The sequence below is a fragment of the Dromiciops gliroides genome, chromosome 1, assembly GCF_019393635.1.
Source record: "Dromiciops gliroides isolate mDroGli1 chromosome 1, mDroGli1.pri, whole genome shotgun sequence".
In the NCBI taxonomy this organism is placed as follows: domain Eukaryota; kingdom Metazoa; phylum Chordata; class Mammalia; order Microbiotheria; family Microbiotheriidae; genus Dromiciops; species Dromiciops gliroides.
Window position 1 is genome coordinate 119,020,532 of NC_057861.1, and position 14,880 is coordinate 119,035,411.

At 34.0% G+C, this 14,880-nt stretch overlaps 1 protein-coding gene across 1 annotated transcript in view; it reads left to right on the forward strand.

Moving 5' to 3' along the window:
- The window catches only part of EIF3H (eukaryotic translation initiation factor 3 subunit H), a 105,109-nt gene that overhangs the window by 84,700 nt on the left and 5,529 nt on the right, over positions 1 to 14,880 (forward strand). The window contains exons 4-6 of the mRNA XM_043976821.1: positions 460 to 559; positions 1,915 to 2,064; positions 14,665 to 14,785. Of these exons, the coding sequence (XP_043832756.1) occupies positions 460 to 559; positions 1,915 to 2,064; positions 14,665 to 14,785 (371 nt within the window). The remainder of the gene's footprint in view (positions 1 to 459; positions 560 to 1,914; positions 2,065 to 14,664; positions 14,786 to 14,880) is intronic.

The following is a 14,880-nucleotide window of genomic DNA, read 5'->3' on the forward strand; positions in this document are numbered from 1 at the left end:
AGAGACAGTGTCAAGACAGCACTCTTAATCTCTGTGATCTGTGTTTTGAAATCTAAGCAATGTAGATAGAGACTTTACTGAGGTGAAAAATGTATAAGAGATACCTAGCCCCACAAATAAATTTGGATCTCAATTATTTTTTAAAGGACTGTTCACTATAATTTTCATATATGAGTTGATGTCCTTCTAACTTTTTCTTTATAATAAAAATAACATGTATTGAAAAGATGTATTGAAAAGAGATTCATTTTTTAGTTTTTCTTTCTACAGAAAGATGTTTTGCTCCATTTACATATCTTATACATTGTAATTTTTAGTTAATCCATACTTGCTTACTGATTTGTTATATTGACGAATATCTATTTTTAATTATGAACAGATTAATTTCTCAAATGTGGAAATTTAGAATGAATCTAAAAGTGATGACAGATTTTGTAATTATTCTTTTTCTTATTTGAGATCCCATAAAAACTGCTCAAGGGTCTTTATCATTGAAGGCATACAGACTGACTCCAAAACTGATGGAAGTTTGTAAAGAGAAAGATTTTTCTCCTGAAGCGTAAGTACTTTTGATCTTTTGAAAGGGGATTAAAAAAATAGTTTCTGGAATATTTTGATGAAATTCACCTCCCCCCCCCCCCCACACACACACACACTCTCCAGGTGTTAATTTGATGTACTGTGTTTGCCTTACCTGTAGTAGTGGCTGTCAAAATTACTTAGTGTAAACCCCTTTCTTCCTTTCCAGATTTAGCATCTCTTTCACAGGATGTCTCTCCTAGTAAGGATTTCAATTAATTAAGATTAGGTTATATATTTGTGGAAAAAAATCATTGAATAAATGAAAAGATATGTAAAAAATGACCAGACTTTGTCAATAAGTTATATTTCTTTTCTGGTGTGTTGAACTCCTAGGTGAAGTAAGGGGGTGGAAAAAAGGCATAAATGACCCTTTAAAAGGCTTGAATTAAGAGTATTGTGCAGTGAAAGCTTTATAGAAAAATTTTAAAGGCAGATTGGTGGTTGGAATATGAATTAGCATCTTGATATTGGTGTTTTGTGATTCCACTTAATTAGTCATAACATTCTGTTGCATCTTGTCCATTAGAACCTTTTTTCTACTTATCAAAATATTAGTTTTCACATTTTTGTCTTAGTACTCATGTTTTTCTGTTCTGTACCCCCTTCCTTCCAGAATAATAAAGTTTTTGCAAGTTATATAATTTATTTCTTGACTAATCACTATTAATAGTTTAATCTTAATATGGGAGAAATTATACAGCCTCTAAGATAGTGAGGAAGTATCAGTAGATTTTATAAATATCAGTTAGCTCTAAGAGAAATTAAGACTGAAAATATTTGAAAAGAAAAGCATACTTAAGAAATGCTCTTATAAATTCTCAATACTACACTGGTGGTATTCTCAACCATTTTATGTCTAATTTCTAAGTACTTATTTTTCTATTGGTTAATCTTTTCCTTTGATAGGCTTTTAAGATTAAATTACTGAATACTGGACTATTTCTCCTTGCATAAAATAAAATTAGTTTTTTTTTTCATGTTGTAAATATAGACTGCTAAGCATAAGTCACTATGAAATTAAAATTTTATTATTGCTGGCTCTATTTTAAGTATATCTATTGCTTGGGAAGGGAAGAACTAAATAAGCGAAATTGCTTAGAGTGTTATTTGTTAGGTTTATAACTAACACTCTAATAACCTAATATTTAGTTATCCTAATAATTTGCCTTTTGGTTGGCCTTTAAAAAGAATCCCTCCCCATTTGGGGGATGGTAATGCAACCAACTTATCCCAAGGGATACCAACCTAAATGGAAGAAAATGTGTAAGACAGAAGCAGTTTAACATTTATTTATGACCATAAAGACTGAAATATTTTTAACTTGTTTCACAGATTGAAAAAGGCAAACATCACCTTTGAGCACATGTTTGAAGAAGTGCCGATTATAATTAAAAATTCACATCTGATCAATGTACTAATGTGGGAACTAGAAAAGAAATCAGCTGTGGCAGATAAACATGAATTGCTCAGTCTAGCCAGCAGGTAAGTGGGCCTGTCTAATCTAATGGAAATTTTATATGTTCTTTGCCACTTTTCTGTAAAGGATACTTTTAGTCAGTCTTCATCTCTCCTAAAGGAAATGATTTTCCCATAACACTAGGCAGTTACTGAAATACATAAAAACTTATTAGCAGGAGCCTGCATATGCTAGCAGTACTTTCTAGACTTTGCTAAGAAGTATGAATAGAAAAACATTCAACTTATACTTATGGTACCACCTAGATACTAAATATTTCTCTGGAGAAATATACTTTTATTTTTGTTTTGTTTTGTTTTGTTTTTTGTTTTTTTGCAGGGCAATGGGGGTTAAGTGACTTGCCCGGGGTCACATAGCTAGTGTCAAATGTCCGAGGCCAGATTTGAACTCAGGTACTCCTGAATCCAGGGCTGGTGCTTTATCCACTGTGCCACCTAGCTGCCCCCGAAATATACTTTTATCAAAGCAACATTTTCACTTTTTTTTTCATTCACTTGAGCTATATAGAAGCTTGGGACAGGAGATTCTGTTGCTGCCATGAGATATTAGTTTGTCTATTTGATCTTCAACTAAAATCAGGGTTGTTTTTTTTTTTTTGGTAATAAGTTCATTAACAACATAATCACAAAATATGAGTACTTCATTTGTTAATGATTTTAAAAAAACGATTTACAAAGCAATATCTTTTAAAAGGAAACTGTAATTTTAAGATTAATAGAATACACAAAATAAAACAAATTAAAGTGATAACAATGGGTGACTCCTGTTAGTGGTCACTTATAGTTAGTTTTAGGTTTATTTTGGAAGGAGGAAGCAGGTTGGAGAGCTATGGAATGAAATAGGGTATTGTACCCTGCTTGGTTTTCAATGTCATGGTTCCAGTGATTTCAAAAATAATATCAGGATATGCATTAAAGAACACACTGGGTTTCTGCTTCCTCCTTGGTAAGGGAGTCAGAGAACACAGTTATAGTGACAGAGTAATAGAGGAACCCCCTTTCCCCCAAAATTGTTCTTTCTGTTATGACTTGTGGACTTATGTTATTCATAAGAAGTTCTTATTCCATTCCCACTTAGTCCAGTAGATTTAATGACCAACTGTAAGAGTAGAATTAAAAAGCAAACCGAGTAATTTGTTTGGGTTTTCTTTTTTTTCTTTTTTTTTTCTTTTTTTTGTGTGTGTGCGGGGCAATGGGGGTTAAGTGACTTGCCCAGGGTTACACAGCTAGCAAGTGTCAAGTGTCTGAGGCCAGATTTGAACTCAGGTACTCCTGAATCCAAGGTCGGTGCTTTATTCACTGCGCCATCTAGCTGCACCCACTAGTAATAAAGACTTTAAGAAGGATTATGAAGAATGTAACACCAATGACTCCATTTCTTAGGAAAATTCTGAGCACTGGACTATTTGTGACTGGATGCTAAAATGCTCATGTATAAATATTCATTTTGTGACTTTTTTTTTAATTTAATTTTTTTGTTTCATTTTACGTTCTGAGATGTTTCCCTCCTTCCTCTTCCCCCCTCCCCCTTTAGAGAAAGCTACCATTTGACACAGATTTATAAACACATGTAAAACCAAACTTTCATACATCTATCAGTTCTTTCTCTGGAGGTAGATAGCATCTTCCTTCATAGGTTTTAATAGTTTGAGTATTTATAGTACTCAGAATAAATGGGTAACAATTATTTTTTGTACAGTATAGCTACTACTATATACAATGTTCTCAGTTCTGCTCACTTTACTTTTCATTATTTCATGCAAGTTTTTCCATGTTTTTCTAAAATCAGGCAGCTCATCATTGCTTAGAACAAAATAGTATTCTGTCACAATTATATACCACAACTAGTCTAGCCATTCCCCAATTGATGTACATCCCCTCAATTTCCAATTCTTTGCCACCACAAACAGAATTGCTGTAAATTAGAATGTGTACATTCTTTTCCTTCTTCTCTGTTCACCTAATAGTGGTGTAGGTCAAAGAATATACACAATTTTTTTTTGACTCTCTGGGCATAATTCCAAAATGTTCTCCAAAGTGGTTGAATCAGTTCACAATTCTACCAATAGCATAATAATGTCCCAATTTTTTTCACATCTCTTCCAACATTTATTATTTTCTCCTTCTATCATTTTAGCCAATCTTGTAGGTGAGAGATGATACCTGAAAATTGTTTTAATTCACATTTTTTCTAATTAATAATGATTTAGAGCATTTTTTCACATGACTATAGTTTTGATTTCTTGATTAAAAAATTACCTGTTCATATCCTTTGACCATTTATCAGTTGAGGAATGACTTATGGTCTTATAAACTTGACTAAATTCTCTATAAATTTGAGGTATTAAACCTTTATCTGAGAAACTGTCTATAAAATTCCCTCACCTCTAATTTCACCTTTTTTTCTAGTTTTGGCTGTATTAGTTGTATTTATGCAAAAACTTTTTAATTTAATGTAATCAAAATTAGACATTTTATATCTTACAATGCTCTTTGTCTCTTCTTTATTCATAAATTCCTCCATCCATAAGTCAGATAGGTAATGTGTTCCATGTTCTAGTTTTCTTGTGATAATTTCCCTTTTTAACTAGATCATGTATCCATTTTGACCATATCTTGGTAAATATGTAAGAGATGGATCTATACTCAATTCCTGCCAGACTGCTTTCCAGTTTTCTCAACAGTTTTTTTTTTAAACCAAATAGTGTATTTGTATCCCCAAAGCTTAAATCTTTACATTTATCAAATACAAGGTTACTATAATTTAATACTGTGTATTGCATGTCTACTTTGTTCCTCTGAAGCACCTTTCTATGTCTTAATCCAGTACCAGATTGCTTTCTTATAGTATAGTTTAAGATCTGGTACTTCTGAACCTCTTTCCTTTACATTCTTTCATTAATTTCTGTCATATTCTTGACCTTTTGTTCTTATACATTTTATTATTTTTTTCCTAGCTCAGTAAAATAATTTTTTGGTAATTTACTTGGTTGGCAATTTGTAAGTAAATTAGTTTGTGTACAATAGTCATTTTTATTATATTGTCTCTGCCCACCCATGAACAGTGAATATTTTTCAAGTTATTAAAATCTGACCTTTGGAAGAGGGGGCAAAGAGTATTTTATAATTATGTTCATGTAGTTCCTGGGTTTGTGTTGGCAGGTTTACTCCCAGGTATTTTATATAGTCTATCATTATTTTAAATGATGTATCTCTTACTTTCACTTCTTTCAGGGTTTTGTTGGTAATATATAGAAATACTGATGATTTATGTAGGTTTATTTTATATCCTGCTACTTTGCCAAAATTATTTTTTCAACTAACTATTTAATTGAAACTCTAGGATTTTCCAAGTATATCATCATATTGTCTGCAAAGAGATTGTTGTTATTTCCTCATATCCCATTCTGATTCCTTTAGTTTCTTTCTCTTATTGCTATTGTTAGCATTTCTAATACAATATAGAATAATATTGGTGATAATGGGCATCCTTCTTTGACTTTTCATTGGAAAGGCTTCTAGCTTATCTCCATTACATATTATGCTTGCTAATAGTTTTAGGTAGATGCTTCTTATCATTTCAGGGAAAAATCCCTTTATAGCTATGCTTTCAAGTGTTTTTAATAGGAATGAGTGTTGCGCTTTGTCAAAAGCCCTTTCTGCATCTATTGATATAATCTTATGATTTTTATTACTTTTGTTATTGATATAATCAATTATATTAATACATTTCCTTATGTTAAATGACCCCACATTTGCTTTTCCTTAAGTTTGGAGTCACCTGTATACAGAACAGGTAAAATCTGATGTATTGCCTAGTCAGTTACATAATTATTTTTTTCTTTTATGTCATTTTACTTACTTGACAGAGTTTGCTTATAAAATTCATGGCTTCACTATTTTTCTGTTCTCTTCACAAAGTATATACAATAAATATCACAACTCCTCCCCCCCCCCCCAATAACCAGTGAGCTAGTACATAATATTCCTGTTCAGAGTAGTGCTTAATAATGGCCAAAAACAATGTTCACTATTCACTGCAGCTACAAAGAACTAGGCAGAAATGTTTATTTCAGTTTTAATCTTCTGCATTTAATTTTAGGTGAAGTAAGGAGTGGGCCTTTTGGTATCCATATGAACCTGTTTAAAGACTCAATTGGTCTTTTTGTTGCAAGAACAAATGAAACAACATTGAAGCTGAAAATATAATGGCCCATTGAATTTAACAGTTACAAGTATTTTTTTAAATTGCAGCATTATTGCTGTACATTTCATTTCCTTCATTTAGTAACTTCATTTTGTGTGCTGATTTGTTGTGCCAGTTGCCATAATATTTTCATAAATTCATCAAGAATCATAGTTAAGCAATCCCTTAAGCATTTTGCTTGGGCCCTGCCTTTCATCACCCACAAGTGGGTTAGGGTACCCAGTGATTTGATTTACATGACAATTTGTTCTGCATCATGAAGAAAGTATAGTAACAGACTTCATTCCTTTAAAAAATAGTTCTATATTTTTTACTTTATTAGGTAAAATTTTCAGTTACAGTTACTTCATAAAAGCTTTTATTATTGGGAAAAGGGGAAATGATACAAGCCTGCAACTTTACATTCATGAAAAATAATTGTGATTTTTCAGTCCATTTTAAAATTAAAGTGAGACCAAGTGTGGGGCATTGGGCACCTAAAAAGATAAGGAAGAACTAGAGCATACTTATTACTTTGTATCTCTGTTCACATCTGTTTAAGTTATCTGTTTTCAGTTCTTTGTTTCCTTGGCAATGAAAGCAAACACGATATTACTGCAACTTCTAACAATAACTTCCTCTTTCATTATTCTGGTGAACTAGTCCTGAAGAGATTCACATAAAATCAATCTCTATGCCTGATCTGATTTCCTGTGAATGTTATCTATAATAGAATTGTGAATTTGTTAGACATGATGTCCTTTGAGGTCAGTATTGTTCAAGTTTTTCAGTATTTCTGCTACTATTCAATTCTAATGAATTTCTTTGTGCCACAAACTATTAGAACCTCATTGTAACATTTTAATAGAAAATGCTTATTGTAACATTCAGCCATAGCACATATCACACAGCTATCACATGTAAACCCTCTGTATTAGGATAGTTTTCAAAGGCTTCCTTTAGTAGTGCCTTTCTATATTGGAATCATGTTTATAATGTGTCTATATCTCATGAGGTGGCATATCATAAGTGCAACCTTATATATACACTTACATATACACACACATACACATATGTGTGTGTATATGTAGTGTCCCCAATGTCTTAATGCAGTTTTAAACTTAAAGTTTATGTACATTTGAATCTTAAAACTTTGAAGACATTGTATATATGTGTGTACACATATAATCAGTTATCAGACTAGTTTCTAAAGGAGTAAAAATAATTTTAGATAAAATGATGTCAAGTTGTAAACAGTTAATTGGAGAAAATTTTAAAATATGAAATATTTTAGCTGTCATTTTTTGCTATTTTCCCTGATTTCTCAACTCCTATCCTCTCAATGCTATTCTGGTTTCTGCAGCATATCCCCTATGCACATTTCAATCACTCCTTTGTACTGAAACTTTACACTGAAAGGTTATTAATGATTTCCTCGTTGGCAAAGACATCGTCATTTTCCCAGTCCTTATTTTCTGTATAAATATATTAGTGCTGTTGAACTTTTTGAAATTGTTCTTTGCTTTTTCTTCCTGGACACTTACTATACTGGTTCTCTTTTTACCTTGGTAATTCTTCCTTATATTCCTTGAACTTGTGCTATTTCTCAAGGCCCAGTTTCATATATAAGCCCTGTGGTTTTTTCCATTAGATTTTATCAGGTTTCCTGCACTTCCATTGATGCAGTTGGAAACTCCTCCATTCCTTTTTGTCTTAAGTGATATTTTTGTCTTTGACTTTCCTCTCTGTTCTATAGATATTGCATTCAACACCCTGGGGGTATTGACTCTCAAAGGTATTGACTCTCAAATATTCCGCGAATTTTGTAATTTTTAAAATGGAACATTTCCTTTCCATATTGTCTCTTGGATTTTGTTATTCTTGTTATTAGTGGTTTTATTTTGTAGCCTGCAAATTTACTGAACTTCTTGTCTTAATTGGTTTGTTGATTTCCTAGGATTTGTAAGGTAAACCATTATAATATTAGCATATACGGATAGTTTTATCTTTTCTACCCCTATCTTTATACCTTTAATTTCTTATTGCTGTTGTTGGCATTTCTACCATATCAAATACAGGAAATCCTTTTTTACTGTAAAAAAAATTGTTATAAAATTTAAATATAGAATTATTTGCATTGGGAAGACACTGGCAGTTTCCCAATAGATGCAGGATTAAAGGAAGTATGCCTTTTATGTAATGATTATTTGACACAATTCTAAAAAAAATGTTATCAATGGCAGTAATAAAGAAGAAAGAAATTAAAGGAATGAATGTAGATAAAGAGGAGACCAAATTTGCTGGTAGTGTGATTTTTTTTTTTTAATTGAGACAGTTAATAGTTTTAGAAAAGTAGCATCAATAAACCCATAAGGATCAGTATTTCTCATTAACAGTAATATAGTTTATATGGAAGTAATACAGCTAGAAGAACCATTCAAAATAACTATGAAATGCATGAAGACATCCTTAACGTTTATATAAGTACAATTGGGAGCAGCTAGGTGGCACAGTGAATAAAGCACCAACCCTGGATTCAGGAGGACATGAGTTCAAATTTGGCCTCAGACACTTGACACTTACTAGCTGTGTGGCCCTGGGCAAGTCACAACTCTCATTGCCCCCTAAAAACACAACAACAACAACAAAAACTATATAAGTACAATTACAGAACATTTTGAAGAAATAAAAAAGTCTTAAATAATTGGTAGTGTATTTGTTGCCCATGGTTGGGCTTCACCAATATAATAAAAATGATAATATTATCAAAATGAATTGGTAGCTTTAATATTACAAGAATTAAACTCCAAAGAAAATACAATATTTAACTTGACAGAATAATATCTGATCATTTTGGGGACCAAAAACCCCTAAAATTTCAAAAGAAATAAGAAAAAAAGTAAGAATAAAAGGGAAATTGCACTTTCAGACCTCATTATATTATAAATTGTTAATTAATAGTTTCAGAAAATAAAAAAGATGATTAGTGGAACAGACTAGATAAGGAAAAATTGGAACAGTTGAATCCTCACCCATTTAAAAATATAAACCCATAACACTATAATTTGACAGATTTCCTGGAAAACTGGGTGGTAGTTTGGCAGAAATTAGGTTTATACAAATATTTTATACTATAGTGGCCTGATTTCCAAAATATCACACAGTACCAGAATTTGAAAATTTGAACGGACCACAGTGTTATATACATGAAAGTTATTCCTACTGTAACATACTTTACACATGGTCATCTTCCACTCGAATCCCCTACTTCCTAGATGGCTCTAATTATTACGAAGGTTTTCATAACAAAATGAAGCCAGTAGCTTCACCTCAATAGACTTGAGGTTAAATAGTATGAACATAACCGGTATCTGATTGCTTCCTGCCTCAGGGAGGGGAAAGGGAGGGTGGGAAGGAGGGATAGAATTTAGAATTCAAAACTTTAAATTAAAATGTCTATTATTAAATTTTAAAATGTTGAAAACAAAGTGTGAGCAAACCATTCCCAAAAGAAGAGCTGCAAATTAAATCCTTAATAATTAAGAGAAATGTGGCAGCTAGGTGGCGCAGTGGATAGAGCACTGGCCCTGGATTCAGGAGGACCTGAGTTCAAATCCGGCCTCAGACACTTAACACTTACTAGCTGTGTGACCCTGGGCAAGTCACTTAACCCCAATTGCCTTGCCAAAATAATAATAATAACAATAATAATAAAATGAATTTTAAAAATAATAATAATTAAGAGAAATGCAAATCCAGACAATTCTTAGGCTTTATCTCACACCCAGTAAATTGTGTTATGATCAAAATTAGATAAACTGAGGCACAAAGTTCTGAGTATATTCAGTTTATTGGTGAGGCTAGCATTTACCAGTGAAAGGTCTCTTTAGCTCCTCATCAAGCAAAAAGACCCTGAATGAAAGCAGATTATTTTTGTCTGTACAAAAGGAGGCATAGCCAAAAGCTAGAAAGCTGCATCATAAGATGGGAGGGAAAGCAATATAATTGACTGGACATTTGGAATAGAGGGCTAGTAACAACTCCTTCTTTCATCTTGTTGCTGTGTGAAGCTTACTGTTAGTGTCCACCTGCATGGCTATTTAGTGTCACAGTGATGACATGCCAGACTTCCTTGAGGGACAAGCAGTGTTGCAGGAATGACAGACCAGACTCCCTGGCTATCACTGGCATCCTTCATGGATAACAGATTTCCTTGATACAAGAATAGAATGTCAATTAGCAGAAAAACTGATTTTTTTTAATTGAATTAACTTAAAAAGGAAAACTTAACTCAGAGACAAAGAAATATAACTTAGGTAAATAAACAAAATATTGGCAGTGGTACTGATTAGAATCACTCACAGAATAGAATCAATTTAATTCTCAGTAATGATGACAAAAGATGGAAATGGTCATTGTTGGAGGTAGTGTGGAAAGATATACCAATATACAGCTGATATTTCCATTTGTTGGTCCTATCATTCTGGAAAGCACTTTGAATTAAGCTAAAGAAGTGACCAAAATGTTCATACTCTGAACTAGAGATCCCTAGGGCTGGTGGAGCTAAATAAGAATTTCATGTATTTGCATCATTAACTTTCCCAGCCCATCTTTAGGAGTTCATTCTCATTCCATGATATCAGTAGTGCAAAATTTTGATGTGTCCCTGATGTCACCGTGAACATGAGGAGGTGGCATAATGAAAATAATTGGGCTTAACAACAACAAAAACACATGCCTTTTTAACCTCCTATTCATATCTCACTAATAAGTTTCATTAGGCTGAAAGCTTATGTGTGCCTATGTGTATTTAGAGTTGTAGATCTTCTAATCTAGTAGATTTTATAGCTAGGGAAATGGGTTGATAAGTGACATCTCTAATGTCAGATGGCTACTTATTGCTAGTATCAGAACCAGAATCCAAATCTATTGATTGTGATTAGTCAAGTGGACTTTCTGTCATATAGTCATAGTAAAAACAATCATCATTCATTAAATGAGTAGCTTTCATATACTTGATATTATAGATGATACAAAGAAGTATATGATTTGTTGTTGCTTAGTCTAAAATGAGGAAGTAACCAGAAATGACCTATCATGCTAACATGCATGACTGAACCTAATATAGAAAACAGTGGATATTTGGTAATATAAGAAGATTTTGATTCAAATCTAGCTCTGACAGTTTATGTAACCTCAAGCAAATTACTTCACTTTTGAGCTTCTAGTTCCCTGAAGCAAAATGAGGACAATGGCCACTTATTTATTTAACCATCCTTTTTATTTAACTGCATCCTTTGGTGGTTTGGGGGAGGAAAGGACTTTGTAAGCCTTGAGACACCTTAAATGTGAGTTTTCTTTTCTTTTCTTTTCTTTTCTTTTCTTTTCTTTTCTTTTCTTTTCTTTTCTTTTCTTTTCTTTTCTTTTCTCTCTCTCTCTTTTTTTTTTTTTTTTTTTTTTTTTTTTTTGGTGAGGCAATTGGGGTTAAGTGACTTGCCTAGGGTCCCACGGCTAGTATGTGTTACATGTTTGAGGACGGATTTGAACTCAGGCCCTCCTGACTCCAGGGCTGGCGCTCTATCCATTGCGCCACCTAGCTGCCCCTTGTTCATTATGTAGATTTTTAATCAGTGTGTTCATCGGGTTAAAAAACCTAATGTTTATAGTAGAAAATTAGAAATGGGAAACTTAGGGAGAGAGGCTGTCATAGAGACAGACACATAATTGGTATCATTTCAGATGGCATGATGGAAAAAGAGAAGATAGTAAAATTATAAAAACTGATCACAAGAACTCCTATAAAATAAACCAATACAAACAGCTCAAACACATAGACTTTAAAGCATGTTGTTAGATTTTAGACAGACCTCAGTTATTCTGGTGTCTTACTGGTGTATATGTGGCGGCTCAGCTCATCCATGTCCTCTCATAAATGGTCCCTACTTTGGAATTTATCACTCCTTTTCCTACGCATTTCGTTGTCAGGCCTCAGATCTGATTCACTTCTACTCTTTGCCCCTCCTCACATGCCCCTGAACGGGATCAGAGAAAGTTATACAATTGTGTTAGCTGTGTGTGTTATACATTCAAGTTATCCAGCTTCAACTAGGGCCTCACCACATCAGGTCAGTCATTTTATTTCTCCCTAATTCATTCCCTAACTCACTCCCCTTGGAAGTTATTCCAAACCTTTTCTTTTGTCCTCAAGCCTCTGTACCTTGACTGAGGACTTCATCTCTTTATTAAAAAAAAAAAAAAAATGAGGCCAATCACCTTGTTCCCTTTTTTCCTCTTATATGAAATGAATTTCAAATCCCCTTCACATCATTCCCTTTCCTCTTCTTCCCCCAATTTTAGAGCACCTCATTCACCATCCATTGCACTACCTTCCATCCAGTACTCTGGTTGTAGCTCCCCCACCCCCATCATGCAGATCACACCCCCTACTGTAGATATTCTCCAAAGCTGTCCTGGTCCTGCTTTCCTTCTCCCTCTAGATCAGCAGTTCTCAAACTTTTTGGTCCCAGGACCACTTTACACTCTTAAAAATTGAGGACCCCACTTATATTTATGTCACTTATATCTAAATATAGATATATTTACTGTTATTGTTTGTCTTTCATTCTCAAAGAGGACTGACACAGAATGATGACATTACCTTCAGGGAATTGGATTTTAAGTGAGGGAGGACATATATTTGCTGTATTAAAAATTAAAATGTTTTAGTGACCTGGAAGACCTCTTGAAAGATTCTCAGGGACCACCACCAGGCCTTGGGCCACACACTTTTGAGATCTGTTGCTCTGTTATCTTGTTTAAATGATCTCAGCTCCTAAATGTTGATTTTAGCATCTATATGCAGATGACTCACTGATCTCTATGTTCAGTCCCAGATTGCCTCTTGGATATTTCAGACTGGATATTTGTTGAGTCCCAGACTCAACCTGTCCAAAATAAAACTCATTATCTTTCTCCTCCAAGCCTGCCCTTCTTTCACACTAATGTGTCCCTGTTGAAGACACCAGAATCCTTTTAGCACCCCCAGTTTATAATGTTGGTGTTATCTGTGACTCCTTAGTCATCATCATTATGTAATCAGTTTTTCTCCCTCAGTGTTTCACATCTAACCTCTCTACTTAAAAGAACTGCTACTTTAGTTCAGGCTCTCTTCACCTCTTGACTGGACTATTGTAATGATCTCTTAATTGGTCTTCCTGCTTCACATCTCTGCTTTCCAGTTCATCATCCACAGAAGTTGTCAAAGTGCTTTTCCATAAGCATGTTTTTATTTCATTAGGCCACTTCCCTACCTATTCAACTCCAGTGGCTTCTTTTTGCCTCTGCGATAAAATATAAACTAGTTTGGTTAGCTTTTTACAGTCCTTTACTTCCTGTCTCTAAACTATCTTTCCAGCATCATTACACATTGCTCCCCCCCTCCTATGCTCTGAGATCTATCCATACTGGCCTTCTCTCTGTTCCTCACACATGGCACTCTACTGCTTTTCTCAGTGCCTCTGTACTGGCCATGCCTTCTGTCCCTGGAATGCACTCACCTTTGACTTGTGCCTCATGGAATCTCCCACCCCTACCCTTTCACCAAAAGCAGGCAAACAAAAACTGTAATGTTTTCTGTCCCTAACTACCGTGGATTCATTTGTGTTTTTTTTTTTCCTTTATATTTATTCTATATATACTTATGTGTGTACCTGTTATCTCATCCCCCACCCCCATGCAAATGTAAACTCTGTGTAGGGATTGTTTTATTCTTAGTATATTTCCCCCAGTGCCTATCATAGGCTTTGGTTAATTTGATCAGTCATTAGATTGGGGGGTGAGGCTGTGGGAGTGGGGGTGGTGTTGGGGGGGAGGGGGATACACACACTTCTACTTGGAGTTGGAGGACAGTTTGGGCAGGAAAAAAGGAGTAGGGACATTAAGGGAAAGAATATCCTTAATATTTAAAGGTATTTCCACTAAAGGAGGAGAAAATTTTTGATAGAGCAACAGAAAGATATCTGAATGTAGACCTGAAAAACAATTCCTGCATAATGGCCAATAGTATTTAAAGGGTTTCAAAATGAGCATTAACAAGTTCTCTTGTTTTATATGTTAAAGTTCTCTTCTCCTCTCCTTTCTCCTCCCCCCCCCCCCAATCCTGCAAATACCTTCAACTCTTCCTATAAGTACATTTTTGGATCCTGTGTAAGATTTTCGTAGGATAGCAATTCTTTCTATGTAAGACTTTCATAATTATGAGGTTTACTTTCAACATCTGGAGAACTAGTTGATTTTAAACCCCAGTAGAAGGAAGTGTTAGCATCAGCAATAGAATTTCCCCATTTTCCCATCTCCTGTCCTTTATCCCTTGCAAAATTGTAATGATGCCATAAGTAGATATGTTTTGCTTTGCATTCCAGTAATCATCTGGGGAAGAGCCTGCAATTGTTGATGGACAGAGTGGATGAAATGAGCCAGGATATTGTTAAATATAACACCTATATGAGAAACACCAGTAAGCAGCAGCAGCAGAAACATCAGGTAGGTATCATGGAGGCATTTGACAGAGACTAACAAGTATTTGGGGAATATTCTATTTTATGAAGTTGCATTCATTAAAACTTCCATTATTTCTG